Below are 16,440 nucleotides of genomic sequence, written 5' to 3'. Positions count from 1 at the left end.
TCCGGTTTATCGTGGCGTTGTCTACATGCAGAGTACTTAGAAAGCCACCTGATAAAGGGGGTGATAGCTCCACTTTAATGGTATACATACCGGATCATTAGTCGGGCCGCACTGACCAGGGTCTGTCGAAATTTCAATTGCACGGGGTACCCAACCAGCTTAGCTTCTTGTTTTTTTGATCTTCGCGCCGGCCACTATTGAAAACTTGAATGCGAGCCAAGTCAAGCTCGCAGGACGGTCGTCAAGATGGTTAATCCAGGAAAGAGGATGAACATATTGCAAGCCGTAAGTTTCCCTTTATCTTCATTTTATTGAACAAGTCTATCTTGAGGCAACTATGCTAATACTACACTATAGAAGGTATTTCGCATCATTAACCCGACTTCGAGCACCTCAGCCCTAATCTGAATTGAGATATAGATATTGGCGTTACGGCATGGCCCAGGGGCGGCAATATTACCACCTGAAATCACACGAATACATATGGATTTTGCAATGAAGTGGAACAATGGACACTTTGGCCCTAGGTATGCGGTTTTGCCTTATCCCATGCACCATTCCAACACTCTTCCCGAGAATTCAATTCACAATCGAGGGAAACCATTTGTGACTGACTCTTCCTCTTCCTCTTCCTCCACCTACAGGAAATTCTGGAAGACATGCCTTCCCCGTCTTAAATTCTGGAACCCAGCGATTCCAATGATCGTAAACCGAACACTAGACCAATCAGCACCAGCAAAAATGTCGATATACTTCCGACAAGCAGCACTATCTTCTGACGCCCCATCGGCGCTTAGTACTAAGTTAAGCACATTACCACTAGCCCAACAACCACGTTCGAGCACGGAAAATGAGCACCCAGCGCCCGAACCCGAGGAGAACGAACGTGTCGTCACGATTGATATGAAGGACGTACACTCAGATCAGATTCTAGCCGAATTCCTGTCTAAAACAGGTGCCTCGCTTGTTCAACCCACGCCTGACGAGCGGTCGGAGATGCGCCAGATTGAAGAGCGTACCGAAAGGGCGGCTATCGACCGCGCTATTGTCAAGAAATACATTGATGATAAGAATCGTGAGGAGCGAATGATGGCCATGGCACGCCAAGAGGCAGAAGCTATTAAGATGGCGAATCAATGATGAAAAATGCCCTAAAAATCCAACTCGAGGAGACTTACAATAGCAGCAGAAAGAGAGGAGGCCAAGGAAAAGGAAAAAGGATGGGAATGAATGATAATGACTTACCGAGACGGCCTCTTTACGTTTGAATCGTCGCTCCATTGCATAAGACGTGTATCATACGAAACAACCAGGCGCATATAACCGCGGATGGAATGTATATGAAGAAAGGAAGTATATACCAGGCCTCCTAAAAGGGAGCTTCGCCTGAGCAGGATACCTGCACACCGGGACCCGAATGAAAAAAGGAAATGAATAAATTCAACTTACAACGAAGACGACATATTTTTTGTTGTCCTCTCCCTCCTCTCCCTTACCCTACTTCAACCTCTTACACCAGACGAAAGTCACCTTGCATACACTCTGAGATATTCTGCCCTGATCCCCATGGCTTATCTCAATTTTGCGTCAAGGAAGATTGAATTCAGACCACATTCCTATTCACCGTGGCCTCCTTATATATTAAAGGTGCATGGTTTATTTTGTTGGCCTACATCAATATCTGCCGTAATTGAGCGCTATTTTCGATGATCACTTCTTACATGAGAACAGAAAGATGTGAGCAAGTTACACTAGAAAACGCTGCAAAATGAGTTGATGTACTTTGATTTCGTAGCTCACTCTATACTAAAGTAAAAATAAATAAGTATACAATATTATACCATAGTTCCATGTCTGTTGGGTATCTTTTCATACCCTTTTCCCTCATTTCCTCCCTTCATCCAAGTTAAACAAAAGAAATAATTTACACCTCCGTCTCAACATCCGGCTGTCGCCCACTAAGCGCTCCCATATGCGTGACCCGACGAATGGCATACTTAGCTTCGTCCTTAGCAAACTGCGCGTTGCGCAACGGTCGCCATTGCATTAATCCGCGGTGTTGGCGGTGTAAGTCCCGGCTCTTCTCTCGATAGTCTTTGTACTGCTTAATTGGGTTCTTACTACTCTTACTCCGCCCCGAGTCCGTAGTCGCGGTCGTGGTCGTAGTAGTAGCTTGTGTTAAAGCACTTCCATTCGCACCGCTGCTAGTCGCAGTGCTAGGCCGTCCATCAGAACTCTCACGCACAGGAGAAGAGTTGGTACCATCCTGGATCCCGAGATCATCCTTGCCATTCGAGGGTCCATCCTCAGAATCTTCATCAGATTCATATTCCGTCTCCTCTCTACCCTCACGGCCCGTCATTAAATCCGCGGGGTCCTGACCGAAAGCACCAGTCCAATCCGTTCCATCTTTGGAAAGCCACTTCCTCCTCTCCTCTTCAGGAGCGTTGGCTAGGACATCACGAGCGTGCGTGAGGGAATCATCATGTAATTTCTGAATTGCAGGCGGGACTTCGCGACTAACATCCTCACGCCTCACACCTTCCGCATAACATGCTTCCCAAGTCTCAATTGTCTCGCGGGAGTCGTTATCACTAACAAAACGCAAGTGATCCCTATCCGTGCCAGCCTTGAACCGGCCTCTAAACTTCAACCTACCAACTTCTTCGATACGTAAATCAGGTACCGTGTTGAAATTAGTGGGCGTAATAAAATTCTGCGAAAGTCGGGTTGCATTATCGCATTTCCACACTGGGATGTCGAAATCGGAATCTTCCCCATCGACCAGTTCTTGCAGCCAGACGGCGGCGAAGTACTCCACGTGTCGCTTGCCCGGGAGGTGAAATTCGAAGAATACAGGGGAGCGGTAGCGGTATCGGACGGGTAGACGAGGGCGGGGGTTGTTGGTTATGCCGTTGATACTCCATTCTAGGGTGTCGTCTACGGCGGCGCATTGCTCGCGTTTTACTGTTGCAGAGCTACCGCCTGTTCGTAGACGTAGTTTAACCTTGCCTTTACCGGAGCCGGTGAAGGTGGAGGTAATCTTGTCTGATGTGAATTCGAATGTGCCGACGTCCCAACCGAGCTGTGATGGAGGGAGCTTGAGCTCGACGGATCGGAATAGTAGGGAGATGCGGACACGACCGAAGCCAATGCCACCGTCTAAGGGGTACCATCGCGTGACTTGGCTGCTTGTTTGCATGAGGTCGGAAATCTTCAGGGGGACGACACCAATGATCGGATCATGCTGTCTGTTCCTCGAGTCGCGAACCGTAACAGTGACAATGGCGGACTTCCAGTCTCGGACAAATCGTTCGGTACCAGCGTTGAAGATGGGCTTGGAGGAAACGACCTTAGTTCGGGTTTTGTAGACCTGGCGACATTCATTAGCAGATGGATACCAAGTCTTGAATGGGATGAAAACTTACCAACTCATCATTAAGCAGCATAGTGCAATAAGCACTTGGCAACCTCTTGCTCGACTCCTCCTTAATCTCACCAGCATCACGAGCGGGTTCATACTCCTTCCCACCCTTCCTTTTACCACCTTCGGAGCCCTTTACATTGGCCAACTCCAGGTTAACGATCTGGTGCACAACCACACTCAGAATACCAGAAGGCCATAGCGGGTCAGGAGGCGTATGTACCACAGCATCTTCCTGGTCATTCTGAATCGCGCCCTTATCATCCTGCAACTCCTTATTATGTCGGATCTCCTTCGGCAAGCCAAGATCCTTCCCATCAGTCCTTAGCGCAGCACGGAACTGTGTCTTGCCGAAATATCCAACTTCCCAGTGCAATTCGCCCGGCATACTGCTATCAGCCTTAACACCGCGCAGTTTCGAAACTTGCTGGTACATCTTGCCCGGGTGCTGAATTAATTTCTGCAGCGACAATTCGACCTTCCCAACAACATCATCCGCACTCGAGCGATCGCTGTCCCAGAGTTCCATCGACAGCTGCTCATCTGCTTTTATCAGATCCGGCGTAACAGACAGCGCACAGCTCTCCTCAAACACAGGGTTTAGATCATCCTGAATGACCCGTGTGCAATACATCGGCTTGCCGAACTTCGAGAAGCTAACCGTGATATACGGATCCGATCCTCCTCCCTCTGAACCCCGTCTATCTTGCTTAGATAACCCGACAGCTTTATGAATGCGAATAAACAAGATACCCAAAGCTTGCGTCTCCTTCTGAATATCGTCACCAGATAACATCTTCGCGAGGTCGAGGGTGAGCGATTTCGGCGCGACGTACATACTAGCCGCAGCTTTGATGGCCCAGTTGACGAAGTTGGAAATCACAGGGAGGTTGAGGATATTGACACCGCGCTCGATCATAGGTGTGCAGCCTGCTTCGACTTTGGGCACGCCCATGAGGGTTATGGTGACAGCTTTGAGAAACGGGGGTTCGGGTGTCATTTGCAGGCGTAGACGGACGGTTCCTACTAGGCCGATTAATTCGACCCCTGGATATCGTTAGCACTCATCTCGAAACCATGCACGATAGATACTCACAAATAGGTAACGGAATTCCGAATAAACCCTTGATACCAAGGTAGAAAACCAACTGCATGCCCATATTCTGAGCCTTCGCCGAAACAGACTCCGCCGAGGGCTTCGCATGATAAGCAAAAGACGCCTCCAAGTTATAATAATCACCACCCTCCTCATCCGCAGCGAGTTCTTCCGGATCCTTGATTTTCTGGTTCTCCTTGTGCATCTCATCCTTAAGCTCCTTCATGTGGCTATCGGGAAGAGCGCGTAGACTTAGGATTCGGATCGGGTTGTTGCCTTGGTTGATATCGGCGACTTTGACGTTTTCGATGACTCCAGGGACCGATGCTTGCATGACGTCCTATTTCCGTTAGTTTCGTGAGTGGATGGTGAGGGGTGTGGGAGGGCATACTTCGAGGGTATCAGCTACGGCGGCGAACATGTCAGGATTAATGAGACCCCATACTATGCCGAGCAACGTGTTCATCCACTCCACAGATTCAGGAATCAGGTTGGCGACAGCGGTTTCACCACGTTTTTTCTCACTTGACCACTCAATATCTCGGCCTCGTCGAACTAGGTCCTTCATCCATAGGAAGACTCCAGATGAGACGACGATCGAGAGTGGAATCAAGCCCAACAATCTGCCACCAAAAAACTTGCCCATGAAAATGATGGCGAAGAATACGAAAGCGCATAATACCGTCGCCCGCTGTTCGATGATGACGTACATTGGCTCATAGCTTACTGATGGCGTGGGGTGGAAGAGAATATTGGTCTTCTCGCCATGAATCGGTACGTCCGATGTAGCCCCTGTAGCTATTGGATCTGGCGGTGCTGTTATATCTTGCGCATTTCTGTATTCTTCACCCGATTGAGTGGCTTCTGTCTTGACCGTCGCGTCTTTCCCTAGATTTGCGTTTGGTACGGAGAGCTATTCACAGTTTTGATTAGGAACACTATAATTTCTCCTATATAAGATAGGGTGACTGAGACTTACATGAGGCTCCTCCGCAGCCTTCATAAAATCAGTATTGACATCGTCAATAGTAATCTGGTTTCCCGTGACGGGATCCGTCACTATTCTTCCTTTACCCTTATACTTCTCAAGTTCATTTCTGTGCTCTGTAATATCTCCATTCTTCTTATTCGCTTTGAGCTCAGAGTCGATTTTGGCGTCTCGCTCCTTCTTCTCCCTGTCGAGGCTGGCGACGAATTCTTTAATGTTGGGGATTCGGTTGAGGCCAGAATAGTGACCACCACCGGGGTAATGGTGCTGCTGCTCCGAAGCCATGTCGTGGTGTGTTACACAAAAGCTGTATAATTCATACAATAGTTACTCCGACGGGGTATAATAATAATGAATGATCTACCTAAGTACTGTATAAGAAAATCGGAAGGAATTGCCTTCCACCCCTACGAGTACAGCTACTGGGAAGCAATAATACTCGAGGAAAAGTTATAATAAGAGCTTAAGGCTACGAGGGGAGGATGGAAAAAGAATGGGAAACCAGGATTTCTATCTAAAAGGAAACCGATCTTGAAAAAGAGACTCGGTTAGATATGTTGATTACATAGCTATCAAAACTGTCTGAACTAAGCTAAAGATATGCTCTTGGATTGGCAGGTTTGCATCATATTTCCCGACATGTTTCTCCTCTTTCAGCTAGGAAATGGGAACGAAAAAAGTGTAGATGAATCGTGCTGTAGTGTGAGAGTGTATGACGTAGGTGGGGCGCCCTTTTTCTTTGTAGAGTCAGGTACTTTTGCTTTTGTACTATCCAATTCGGCCATCTTGCTTCCAAGGTATTGGACGACAGGGGTTAATGGTCCACTTTAACTCCGGTTCATCGCATCCGCTTCGCACATCGAGGAAGTTACGATGTCACCTTGCTAGGTATTACAAAGCCAAGGGAAAGCAAAAAAAATGCGAACCATCGAACTGGGTCGATTTCCATATTGCTTGTTTTTTTCGATACCATGTTGGATGGAGATCTCTGAGCCTCGTGTTATTTGATTCAACATCGGAGATACCTCAGGTGTTTGTAACATATTCATGAATTCATATATTCTTTTTATAACTTATTGATCAAATACCTTTAATAGGAATAAATATGTTGGTCCTCGAGGCTTATATACGCGTGGACGCTGAGTTGTTAGTATAAGACAACCACCGATCACCAACGATCATTACATCTGCCTGTTCGTCCAACTCGTCTTTAATCAGGTTAGCCAACTAGAAGAGAAATTTAAAATAGCTACGATAGGCAGATTAGCGAGTGAGAACATGGTAACGTGGGCTGAGTGGGGAGAAGCACAGGCTGATCTACAACAAGGATACATAGAAGCTTGCGTCATTTGGCATCTAGACTCACAACACCGATCCAAGATTACATCGTAAGCAGTTTTCTTGCAAGCCGATGAACCGAGACTTGCGGGTTTGGCTTGCTGCTTCAGCATCCATGTAGTTTCTTGTTATCTTGAATACATGGATAGAATCGCAAGGATTTCCCGATCTGGTTTAACTGTTGCGAATATCTAGATATAAACCTTGTGATGGTGTTTTTGAGGCTGGCTTACGGTTTTGTTGTAGGCTTCCACAAGACTTTCGTGGGTCGATAGCTGAAGACTGCTATATCTCTCTAGCACTCTACTACAAAGTCCGCACTTAATCAATTTATTTATTTTCACGTGGGTAGGTTATTTAGACGAAACTAGTGTTGAATCATATGCATTTTCATATCCATCATAACCTCATGTAATCTTATTATGGAACCAAGAATTGGAAACACAATGCGATGGTATCGAAAAACGCCTATGCTAACCATGACCAAAAAGACCACCCAATGCACCCATATAATGCACCTTGCGGTATGCATTTAATTGCGGCCTCCTTTTTATGTACTTATATAAACATCAAATCAGACCAACATGTTGGTTCTGGTAACAACTATATCCATTCCAATATAATCCATCGCCCATCATTCTAATATCTTATAATTAAACCAATTACGCCTGGTCAGCGACCACTAGATCCGGAGGAATAGGTGTATCCCTCCTAGAACCCGTCTCGGGATCAATAAGATCTGTAGACCCTAGCCTTTCTAGTTTCGGAAGCGATTTGTTCGGTGCAACTACGGTCGGAGTTTTCATATCTAAATCGACGCTGTGGGGTGTTGTAGCCCTACTCGAGAGCATACTACCCGCATCAGACATCTCAATATCCTCTCGGTCTGAAGATGCCTCCGGCTCCGAACTAATAGGTTCAACGCTGACTTTAATTGCGGTCACGGGTTCCGGAGTTGAGGCCTCCGTGGCCACTCTAAGAGCGGCTATCGCACCACTCTCATTCTCTTCATCGTCTTGCCCGATTGTCCAGACCCACTTTCTCTTCTTGTCCTTTCTCTTACGCTTGCGTATTCCATCTGGTCTTGGTGAGTGGATTGGTGTGTCTGTACCAAGTTGTGTCATGCGCCTCCGCATTTCCTCAAAAGGCCCTGGTGTCTGACCTCCATCACGGGTTTCATCGCCCGTATACGCCATTGCAAGATCGAGTAGCATTTCGGAGTCTTCCGCGCTTGGAGAGGGCGTATAAGGAGATGCTTCATCGGCAAGGAGGTCGATATGAGACTTGGTATACTTCTCGGTTGTAATAGTCTGAGTTAGTGGAGATACATATCCTACGTGCCTAGCGGCTTTTTCTTGTAATCGAAGTGATTGTCTCCTCGGAGACATCGGTGATATAGCGCTCGGCGGGGGCAAAGGTGAGTTGCGTAATATACTATGGAGAGACTTGTCGCGGCTATACGGAGCTTTCGCGGGTGATCCGTAAGGTGCGTATATCACTCGGCGGCGTGTCTGAGTAGGAGAGCGTAGAAATCCCTGTTTGCTCGAGTCGGCGGGGGCGAACGTAAACTTGCTAGGCTCGGATGACTCAACTGGCCCAGCAGACATAGGAGGAGTTGCTGTCATGGTACTCGGAAATACCATATCCATCTGTTGAGGTGGAGAGATGGGATTCGCAGATAGCGGAGTATCCGGCAAGGCTGCGGTGTGCGGCGTTTCCACTCTAGGCCTGTGGGCCTTTAGAGCTTCCGTGTTAGTTTGGAGTTTTAGAGGCTGAAGAAGGTTGATGGCTGTTAGAGGCGTCGACTGGACCGGCGTCGATCTTTCAATAGCAGTTGCATATAAATTTGTAAGGGTATTAAAGGAAGTTGGTGATTTAGGATCCATGTTTGAGAAGGCCTTTGCGGACCTAGCGCTTGGTCCTGGCGAGGGTCTCGTTTGAAGAGACAACCTCGGTCTCTTGGATGACTCGGGGCACGTCATGGTGAAGAAGACTTTGTGAAGTCTTTCTTTTACCAAGATCCAACCTTTAAATGTCCTACGGAGAGATTGATAAGATAGGAAATATGAAGAAAGGTTGTTGAGTTATGCCACTCGGTCTGTGCTGCCAGCAGACGAGGACTTTTTCGAACAACCTCCCAGCCGGCCGGGATATAGAGAGTAGGAGAAGTGGATAGAAACGTGTGATAAATGGCGTTAGAAAGGAGCACAGCGGCTATATAATACAATACGACGCAAAACCCCTTGGCTTCAAGAGACCGAAAACGACCCGACAAGAAGTGAAGAAAGGGAGGGCAACTTGATCAATCCAGCGCTTATGAAATGGAACTAATGCAGAGTGCGAAGTGAACCAACAACGACCTAAGTGTGAAGAAAGCGTAAGAAGAGGGGGGAAGGACGAAGAGAAGAAAAACGTGACCAAAAACCCCGTGCCACAGACACTATTGGAGCTGGAAGATGAAAAAGGACCTAAAGTTGACCAGTCGTAGGACAGCTGCAAGAGTGAGATGCAGCAGTCACGTCCAAGGTCGGGGTCTTGGTTGGCTATAAAAAGGGACGAGGCCTTGGGATCGGAGGGATGATGAAGACGCAAGCGCCGACGTACCCTTGTTCATCTGCATAATCCTGGCTAAGTATAGCCAATGGCAAATATAGCGAGGTCGGCTAACGGGCCACATCGCGTATAGGATTGCCGCCTCTGGCTTCTTCCGGCGCCTATTTCCCTGGGTTTCTGGTGGACGTCGAAAATGTATTCCCCGCATTTCGGAGGAAACATTACTATGTACCCTGTTGATATAATGTTTCACTCAGTTTGGAGGCTGAGAATATGGAAGCGGTGAAATATCAAAACAATGATCTAGAAGCAGGATCGCGACCGTACAGTCGACATCTAGCATGCATGTTAGGAAGACCAGCTGACTATGAGCTGCGCCTGAGTGCCTAGCCATCTCAACAGGCTGTTTATCCTCTAGGCCCCTCTTGTCGGGACGCGAGCTGTCTGATCTTGTCAACGTCCCAGCTACGCCAATTTTGTTGCGACGACCTCGTCCACTGGACAACGATATCAAATTTCCTTGAAAACTAGGAGACCCGACGGAGGTCACTAATGACGACATCACCTCTTCACTATTGTCCCGTCCCAGTACAAGCATCTGGTTCTAGTGAGTAACGTATACTTGGTGACGACTCCACTCTGAGCAACGATTAATATGGATCTGTGCCCTTTTTCCCTAGAAAAAGAAGACAAGTTGTTCAAAACACTTTGGTCTCTCCTGGGAACCTAATTTCTTCTCTTCTCCGAATATGGGGAAATCGGTTATTTTTGTTCAATTTTGTTTCAAATATTACTCTTGGCTGCCAGCGAGCCGTGCTGCTGGGACGGGGATGAGAACATCCGCGGGCCATAGTATAAGATCCCCCCTCCCTTGCTGGAGCTTTGACAACGCGACAGGGACATTGTTTAAAATGAGGCGACAGAAAAATTTACTAGAGCTAAGTAAGGGAGATAGAGAAAATAGAACCTGGTAATTGCAGATGTCGCGAAAAGTTGCCTTAGGTAATTGAAATCGTGAAGAGTGGAGGATGACAAATGTTGGGGAATTTTTAGACTCTGAGTGGATGTTGAGAGACAGTGGATTACCTAATTTTAGCTTATCCTTTAGTATCAAGCCACATCAACTTACATAATGCCGTGCAGGTGGATATCCCGCCATTATGTGGCTGGTAAGCTACGACTGAAATAGGCAACGAAGCATCTCTCTCATAAGATCCAACAACTTTACGAAGTTATAAGTTAGATCACATACGTAAGATATCAGCCTCTATATGGCTGAGTGCCGCAGCCGCGAGTCTGTCAAATGACAAATAACAAATATTTGACAGCGTGATTGTTCCTATCTAAAAATGGAACAAAATGAGGACAACAGCGCTGACGTCGGGACGAGCCAAGCCGATCGTCACGAGAGCCCCTAAGAGGAACGACGACCGCGTCATCTTACACTTTGTGAGTAAATTTCACTCCAATATTTCTGAATATACTTTCTATCTTCGTTATATACTAAGATCTTCCTTCAAAGCCATAAGTTTACTGATATGACGTGTAGGACTACGACTGCTTTTATGCCAGCGTGTTCGAAAATGCCAACCCAACACTCAAGGGGTTACCGCTAGGTGTAAAGCAGAAGAGCATCCTAGCAACCTGCAATTATGCGGCTAGGGCTCGTGGCGTCAAGAAGCTGATGCTTATCTCCGAGGCACAGAAGATTTGTCCGGACATTGTGATTATTAGTGGGGAGGACCTAACGCCATTCCGCGACGCCTCCAAGAAGCTGTGGTCAGTATTAAGATCGCACTCTTGGAATGGCCGGGTAGAACGTCTAGGCCTTGATGAAGTATTCCTCGACGTTACGGACGTAATTGCGTACAACGCAGAATTATTGAATCGCAATGCCCTACAGGACTCATTCTTCCAGCTCTCTCGGCAGGATCCCGAAAAGGGGTTCAGCTTCGACGCCACTCGGTTCTTCGGATGTGTCCATCCGTCCGTAGAAGCGAAAAATGTCTCAATACTTTTAGACGAACCCCTCTACGTACGCTTACTACTTGCCTCGCACCTGGCCGGTTATCTACGCCACAAACTAGAAGAGGACTTTGGTTACACATCCAGCGGTGGTATATCCACCAACAAAGTCCTCGCTAAACTCGCCGGTAGTGTGAACAAACCTAAGAATCAGACCGCTCTTCTCGGCCTTCGTGATGCCGACATCCAGAACTTCGTCGATGGCCACAAGTTACGCCAAATTCCGGGTATTGGCTCGCGTATGGCGCAGCTGATCCAAGACTATGTACTTTCTGAGGACACAACCGGTGATTCGCATGACTTAGAGATAGGAGCTAAAGTAACGGTGCAAGATGTCCGGCAGCACCCAGATATGTCAGCTGACCTACTAGAACGCATTCTTGACCGCCCTGGCGCGGAACGTGGCAGCGGCGATAAGGTATGGAACTTGTTACACGGCGTCGATACATCCGAAGTGAAAGAAGCGAGCGATGTACCGACACAGATTAGTATCGAAAATACGTACATGTCGAAGCCATTAAACACCCCCGGCGAAATCACACGCGAACTACATGCTCTTGCGACTTCGCTCGTTAGACGCATGCGTATTGATCTTACTGCAACGGACGAAATTGATCCCTCAGATCCCGCCTCGCAGTCCGGTCAACAGCAGCGCTGGATCGCATACCCCAAAACCCTCCGCCTATCCACACGTTGCCGACCAAAACCCAATAGCACCCCTTCCAACTCGACCGCAGAGAGCTTCAGCCGCAACTCCCGCAGCCAGCCACTACCCAGCTTCGTCCTGAATCTTCGAGATGAAAGCATTGAAGCCATTGCCGAAAAACTAGCTTCCGAAGTCTTATTACCTATCTTCCGTCGCTTGAACCCAGAGCGACAGGGATGGAACCTGGCTCTGATCAATATTTGCGTAACAAACATGGTGATGGTAGCAGACCCTAACGAGAATGGAAATGGAGGAGGTCGGGATATCTCGCGTATGTTCCGAACACAAAAGGATAAACTGCGCGAATGGACTGTTTATGACCCTACACATATACAAGAGTCTCCTGCCTCTACGCATACCGTCCATCCCGAAGAGAATGCTGATAAGGCAGAAGAAGGGGAATGGGACGAGGATGTCGGGGTAATAGAAAATCCAACAGTATCATCAGATCCCGATGCAGATACTTGGGAAGATGAAGAGGAATCCCAAAGGTGCCATCTATGCGGACATGCCATCCCGCTTTTCGCCATGCCTGCACATGAGAGGTTCCATAGCATTGGCGATTGAATATTCTCGCCCGCTCTTGTTTATATCTCGGAGTTACTAAATGATACCCCAGTCTGTTTAATACAAGATACCCACTACCCACTATATTGTCACGCACACTTCTTCAGATCAATATTATCTTGGTACAATAAAACGATGTGAATGTGCTGTATCCATTCACGTGGTTTATTAAATATAGCAAATTAGTGTTTAAACCCTGACGGCGGTAGAAAGTAGTATGAGGTATATCGACCGTCAACCTGCGTTTAAGTCATCACTTTTTACGCTCCCTCTCTGAAGACAAGGCAAATCCCACCCGCAGTACCAGTCTCTGTAGTCCATTCCTTCCCATATAACGACAACTCCGGAGGTATCAATGGGGTAACCAGAAAAGATGCACCGTGAAAATAAAAGCTCGTGAAAAAAATGGATAAAATGTCAAAATACCACCAACCGCGGTCAACCACCCAAAATTTTTTTATTCGTCCATCCATCCATCAATGGCCCGGCTCGCTGCGACCCAGACCCCAGCCAAGTAAACTCCGGGCTTAAAAGCAAAGATCGCAGGTCTCCTAACCCGGCCCTCCTTCCCCGTCGCGCTTATGAGAACACACTTATCAAAACATCATCGGCGGCACCCGTGGGATCATAACTTTTCCAATTCCGCGTTGCCCTTCAATAGAGCATCGAGCCATTCCCCTGCTAATGAAAGCATAGCACTCTTACTATAACCACCTCCTCTGAGGTTTGGGACAATTTCACCAAGATCGTCGAAGCCTTCTTTAATTGCACCTCTCCTCTTCTGCTCACTCTTTATGTGGTTTTCCCTTTTTTGAGCATCTGTTAAATTTTCACGTGGCGTCTTTGCCGAATTTAAGGTGGATTTCCTTCGTTTTCCAGGAGCTTCTTGGGCAGCTACAGGGGTTTCTGCAGCTGCTTTTAGATCCGCCTTCGACTTGCGCTTCCTAGCCACTGCTTTTGGTGGTATGTATGTTAAATCCTCTACGTCCTCCTGGACCTCTTCCTTCGCCTTGCTCTTGCTCTTGCGACGTTTAGCAGGAGGAGCCTCAGCGTCGCATTCTTCTTTTACATGACCATTCATATTACTATCGCGACGGAAATGAGACGAGGATTCCCCGTTTTGTGAAGGAGACGAAGGCCTCGTCGTAGTAGTACTATCGCTAATCGAGAACACCTTCAATACACCCAACCGCTTCTGTTCAAGGAGTTCGCTGGATTCGTGGTCGGGTGGGATGTAACCCTGAGCTCGAGCAAAGCTTGAATCAGAGCCCCACTGCAACTCGGGTGTTTCGATTGGCCGTTGACTTGTTAACCCTTGGGGGTTGCCGAACATCATGTCGGCAAACAGAGTATCGCTTTCGTTCGATGGGACGTGTCTATGCCGAACAGGGCTATTTCGATCGGGACTGATATGATTTCGAGGCGGCGGTCTCATTCGGTCGGCGGGAGCGGCAGGGTGCTGGGAGGGCACCATGGGGGTGTGATTTGCGCCATTGGCGCCGGGTGCATGTCCGTTTTGGTGTCCATGTTGAAGAGACGTCAGAACTGCGGCCACATCTACGTGGGAGTTTTGTTCGATCGGCGTATGGGGCGTCGGAGTACCGTGGTGTGGATGTTGTTGCGGATGTTGAAGTTGTAATGGCGGTTGCGGCGGTGGCGGCATCATACTTTGACCGAACGTAAAAACATCTTGAAAAGCAGTCGTGGGTATTCCGTTTATTGGCGAGGCTGACGGCTGTTGAGGCTGTTGCCCATAAGATGTGGTATGACCGAGGAAGGCCGGCGGAAGCTGACTTATCCACTGGTCGCTATAATTAAGTCCTTCACCATAGGAAGGATACTGATTTGATGTCATATCCTCAAAGAAAAGGTTTAATAGTCTAGAATCGTCGTGGCTCAACAAAGGGTCTCCCGGAGGAGGTGTCGGAGGTCTAAGAAACATGAAGTCTTGGTCAGGAACGTGATCTGGTATATGATCAGAGATATGATCTATAGACAAGGGTTAGTTCCCAAGGTCTAAACGTCGCTGGAGGCAAATTGCAGCTTATAAACACTGGGGGAACGTACAGCCGAACGGCATATTGCCGTCAGGCGGTTGCGAAGAACCCATTCTGGGACGTTGTATGCACACGGCGCTCATGGGTGCTTCTGTGACGAATCTGATCGCGAGAGTAATGGTATGCGAATGCGTCGGGTTCAAAGACAAGCAAGTGAAGAGCAAAAGCGCAAGACAAGAAAACGTCGTTCTATGCTCTAACAATGCTGGCGATCCGAATTATGACGATCGTGTCGGGATTTGCAGGACGAGTAGAAAAAAAAAAGTAGTACGTCGGGATACGTTAGGCATGCGTGACATGGAGACCTGGCTGCAGGACGGTATAGTCAAGAAATGCCATAGGACTCCGCAGCGGGGAGATGGAGTGAGGTGAGGTTGGTCTATGGTGTATTGCAGAAGGGATCGCCGTTAACCAACAAACCGCGGTTCAGGCTGCGGCAAGGCTATTATTTGGTTACAACCCGGGTCAATGATCCAAAGAGGAATGGTAGCGGAGTTGAAAGAGAAGAAGTCGTGCACATCTTCGGACAGGAAGGGTTATAGTATTGGCTCCCGAGTATGAGGATGGCGGTTGTGGCGTCGACATCGAGTAGAAATTTGTATATTTTAAAAGCAAAGTGGGAGGGATCTCCCGGTACAGCCCGAGGTCTCTCAAGCTTTAGAAGATCGACATTACTACTGGGTGGATACCATGCGGTAACATAATGTACAATACAATACTAAGAATAAGAATTGGAATATGAAGTAAGTGTAAATAAAAGTGTGTAAGTAGGTGTAAGTAGTAAGTAGTCGGTAGGTAGTCAGGTAGTAGCAGTAGCAGTAGCAGTAGGCGGTTGGTAGGTGAATGTCAAAGTTGGGGTTGGCGTCGGCTAAGGTAGGTTAAGGTAAGGGTAAGATGTAGGTCAGGTATGGTATTGTTTGCGGAGAATGGCCGGCCTGTCTAGTAAGTCGACGGTTTACCTTTTTGGCGTGGTTGTTTGTTGCTTGTTGCGTGGTTGCGTGCAGGTTGCAGCTAAAGGGAAATTGGAAGGGAAAAACCTGCAAGAATGACACTGCCAAAAAATAGACTACTCGAGGTAGTGTAACACCTCCGAGGTAATTGGTCGGAGGAAAAGAGAGAATGACGAGCAGAACTGAGAAGGAACTATTCGGAGTCGGCCATCATTCGCTGGAGAGAACCGATTAGACCACCGTCCTTTCCTCCGCAAAGTCTCTCAGTAAGTCACCTGCCAATATTATCGTTTGAAAAAAAGCCACTTCCTACTATAACCTTTTTTTTCTTCTCACGCTAAACCTAATAGGTACCCCATTCTACCTGGGTACATTACTTAAGGTAGCACAGCATGGACTAAGTGCCCGGTAGTGAAATGAGATGAGGGGTAGAGAGAATTTGGAGTTATGACCCTATCGATGATCTACCTCTAACGACTCTAAAGCTTCTAATAGATCCACTTATATGCGCGCAAGGTATCCGCATCTTGACCTAGTAGTGCTAGTTAGACCTAGAAAATTGTATTAGTATACTCTTATTAAATAACCCTATATAAATAATAAATCCTCTCAAAGTCAGGTTTAACTTCTGTTTCCTGATGTTGTTAAAAATCACCAATCAAGTTGATTTTAAGAATAGCCTCGAATTATTCTCGACATAAGGACCTTGTTATGTAGAGTTATGTATGTGCTATTG

General features: G+C 47.5%; 5 protein-coding genes across 5 annotated transcripts; 2 read left to right on the top strand and 3 right to left on the bottom strand.

The window, feature by feature from the left end:
• Positions 1-186: 186 nt before the first annotated feature.
• On the top strand, positions 187-1,768 carry F4822DRAFT_402552 (CI-B8 domain-containing protein). The gene is made up of 3 exons (XM_051458029.1): positions 187-285; positions 421-527; positions 645-1,768. The coding sequence occupies exons 1-3, from the start codon at positions 247-249 to the stop codon at positions 1,138-1,140; spliced, it is 642 nt and encodes a 213-aa protein (XP_051314110.1). The 5' UTR covers positions 187-246; the 3' UTR covers positions 1,141-1,768.
• F4822DRAFT_242469 (uncharacterized protein) lies at positions 1,763-6,055 on the bottom strand. The gene is made up of 5 exons (XM_051454320.1): positions 5,500-6,055; positions 4,912-5,433; positions 4,521-4,860; positions 3,429-4,471; positions 1,763-3,373 (listed from the first exon to the last, which is right to left on the bottom strand). Exons 1-5 carry the CDS (start codon positions 5,791-5,793, stop codon positions 1,925-1,927), a joined length of 3,648 nt encoding a protein of 1,215 aa, XP_051314109.1. The 5' UTR covers positions 5,794-6,055; the 3' UTR covers positions 1,763-1,924.
• Positions 6,056-7,498: 1,443 nt separating this feature from the next.
• On the bottom strand, positions 7,499-9,240 carry F4822DRAFT_242448 (uncharacterized protein). Its single transcript, XM_051454319.1, has one exon. The coding sequence runs from the start codon at positions 8,826-8,828 to the stop codon at positions 7,509-7,511; it is 1,320 nt and encodes a 439-aa protein (XP_051314108.1). The 5' UTR covers positions 8,829-9,240; the 3' UTR covers positions 7,499-7,508.
• Positions 9,241-10,600: 1,360 nt separating this feature from the next.
• F4822DRAFT_242408 (DNA/RNA polymerase) lies at positions 10,601-13,010 on the top strand. The gene is made up of 2 exons (XM_051454318.1): positions 10,601-10,848; positions 10,949-13,010. The coding sequence occupies exons 1-2, from the start codon at positions 10,759-10,761 to the stop codon at positions 12,695-12,697; spliced, it is 1,839 nt and encodes a 612-aa protein (XP_051314107.1). The 5' UTR covers positions 10,601-10,758; the 3' UTR covers positions 12,698-13,010.
• Positions 13,011-13,322: 312 nt separating this feature from the next.
• Positions 13,323-14,807, bottom strand: F4822DRAFT_428952 (uncharacterized protein; the record flags this gene model as incomplete). Its single annotated transcript, XM_051460998.1, has 2 exons — positions 13,323-14,686; positions 14,765-14,807. The coding sequence occupies 2 exons, from the start codon at positions 14,805-14,807 to the stop codon at positions 13,323-13,325; spliced, it is 1,407 nt and encodes a 468-aa protein (XP_051314106.1).
• Positions 14,808-16,440: the final 1,633 nt, after the last annotated feature.

This window comes from Hypoxylon trugodes (assembly GCF_022578975.1).
Source record: "Hypoxylon trugodes strain CBS 135444 unplaced genomic scaffold F4822scaffold_5, whole genome shotgun sequence".
Classification (NCBI taxonomy): domain Eukaryota; kingdom Fungi; phylum Ascomycota; class Sordariomycetes; order Xylariales; family Hypoxylaceae; genus Hypoxylon; species Hypoxylon trugodes.
This window is presented reverse-complemented; position numbering and strand designations above follow the sequence as displayed.

Coding starts and splice junctions, on each gene's coding strand:
- F4822DRAFT_242469 (XM_051454320.1), bottom strand. CDS start 5,793: ATGGCTTCGGAGCAGCAGCACCATTACCCCGGTGGTGGTCACTATTCT. Junction 5,434..5,499: donor AGGCTGCGGAGGAGCCTCAT/GTAAGTCTCAGT, acceptor AACTGTGAATAG/CTCTCCGTACCAAACGCAAA. Junction 4,472..4,520: donor CGGAATTCCGTTACCTATTT/GTGAGTATCTAT, acceptor AACGATATCCAG/GGGTCGAATTAATCGGCCTA.
- F4822DRAFT_242448 (XM_051454319.1), bottom strand. CDS start 8,828: ATGACGTGCCCCGAGTCATCCAAGAGACCGAGGTTGTCTCTTCAAACG.
- F4822DRAFT_402552 (XM_051458029.1), top strand. CDS start 247: ATGGTTAATCCAGGAAAGAGGATGAACATATTGCAAGCC. Junction 286..420: donor GGATGAACATATTGCAAGCC/GTAAGTTTCCCT, acceptor ATTGAGATATAG/ATATTGGCGTTACGGCATGG. Junction 528..644: donor AATGGACACTTTGGCCCTAG/GTATGCGGTTTT, acceptor CTCCACCTACAG/GAAATTCTGGAAGACATGCC.
- F4822DRAFT_242408 (XM_051454318.1), top strand. CDS start 10,759: ATGAGGACAACAGCGCTGACGTCGGGACGAGCCAAGCCGATCGTCACG. Junction 10,849..10,948: donor ACCGCGTCATCTTACACTTT/GTGAGTAAATTT, acceptor TATGACGTGTAG/GACTACGACTGCTTTTATGC.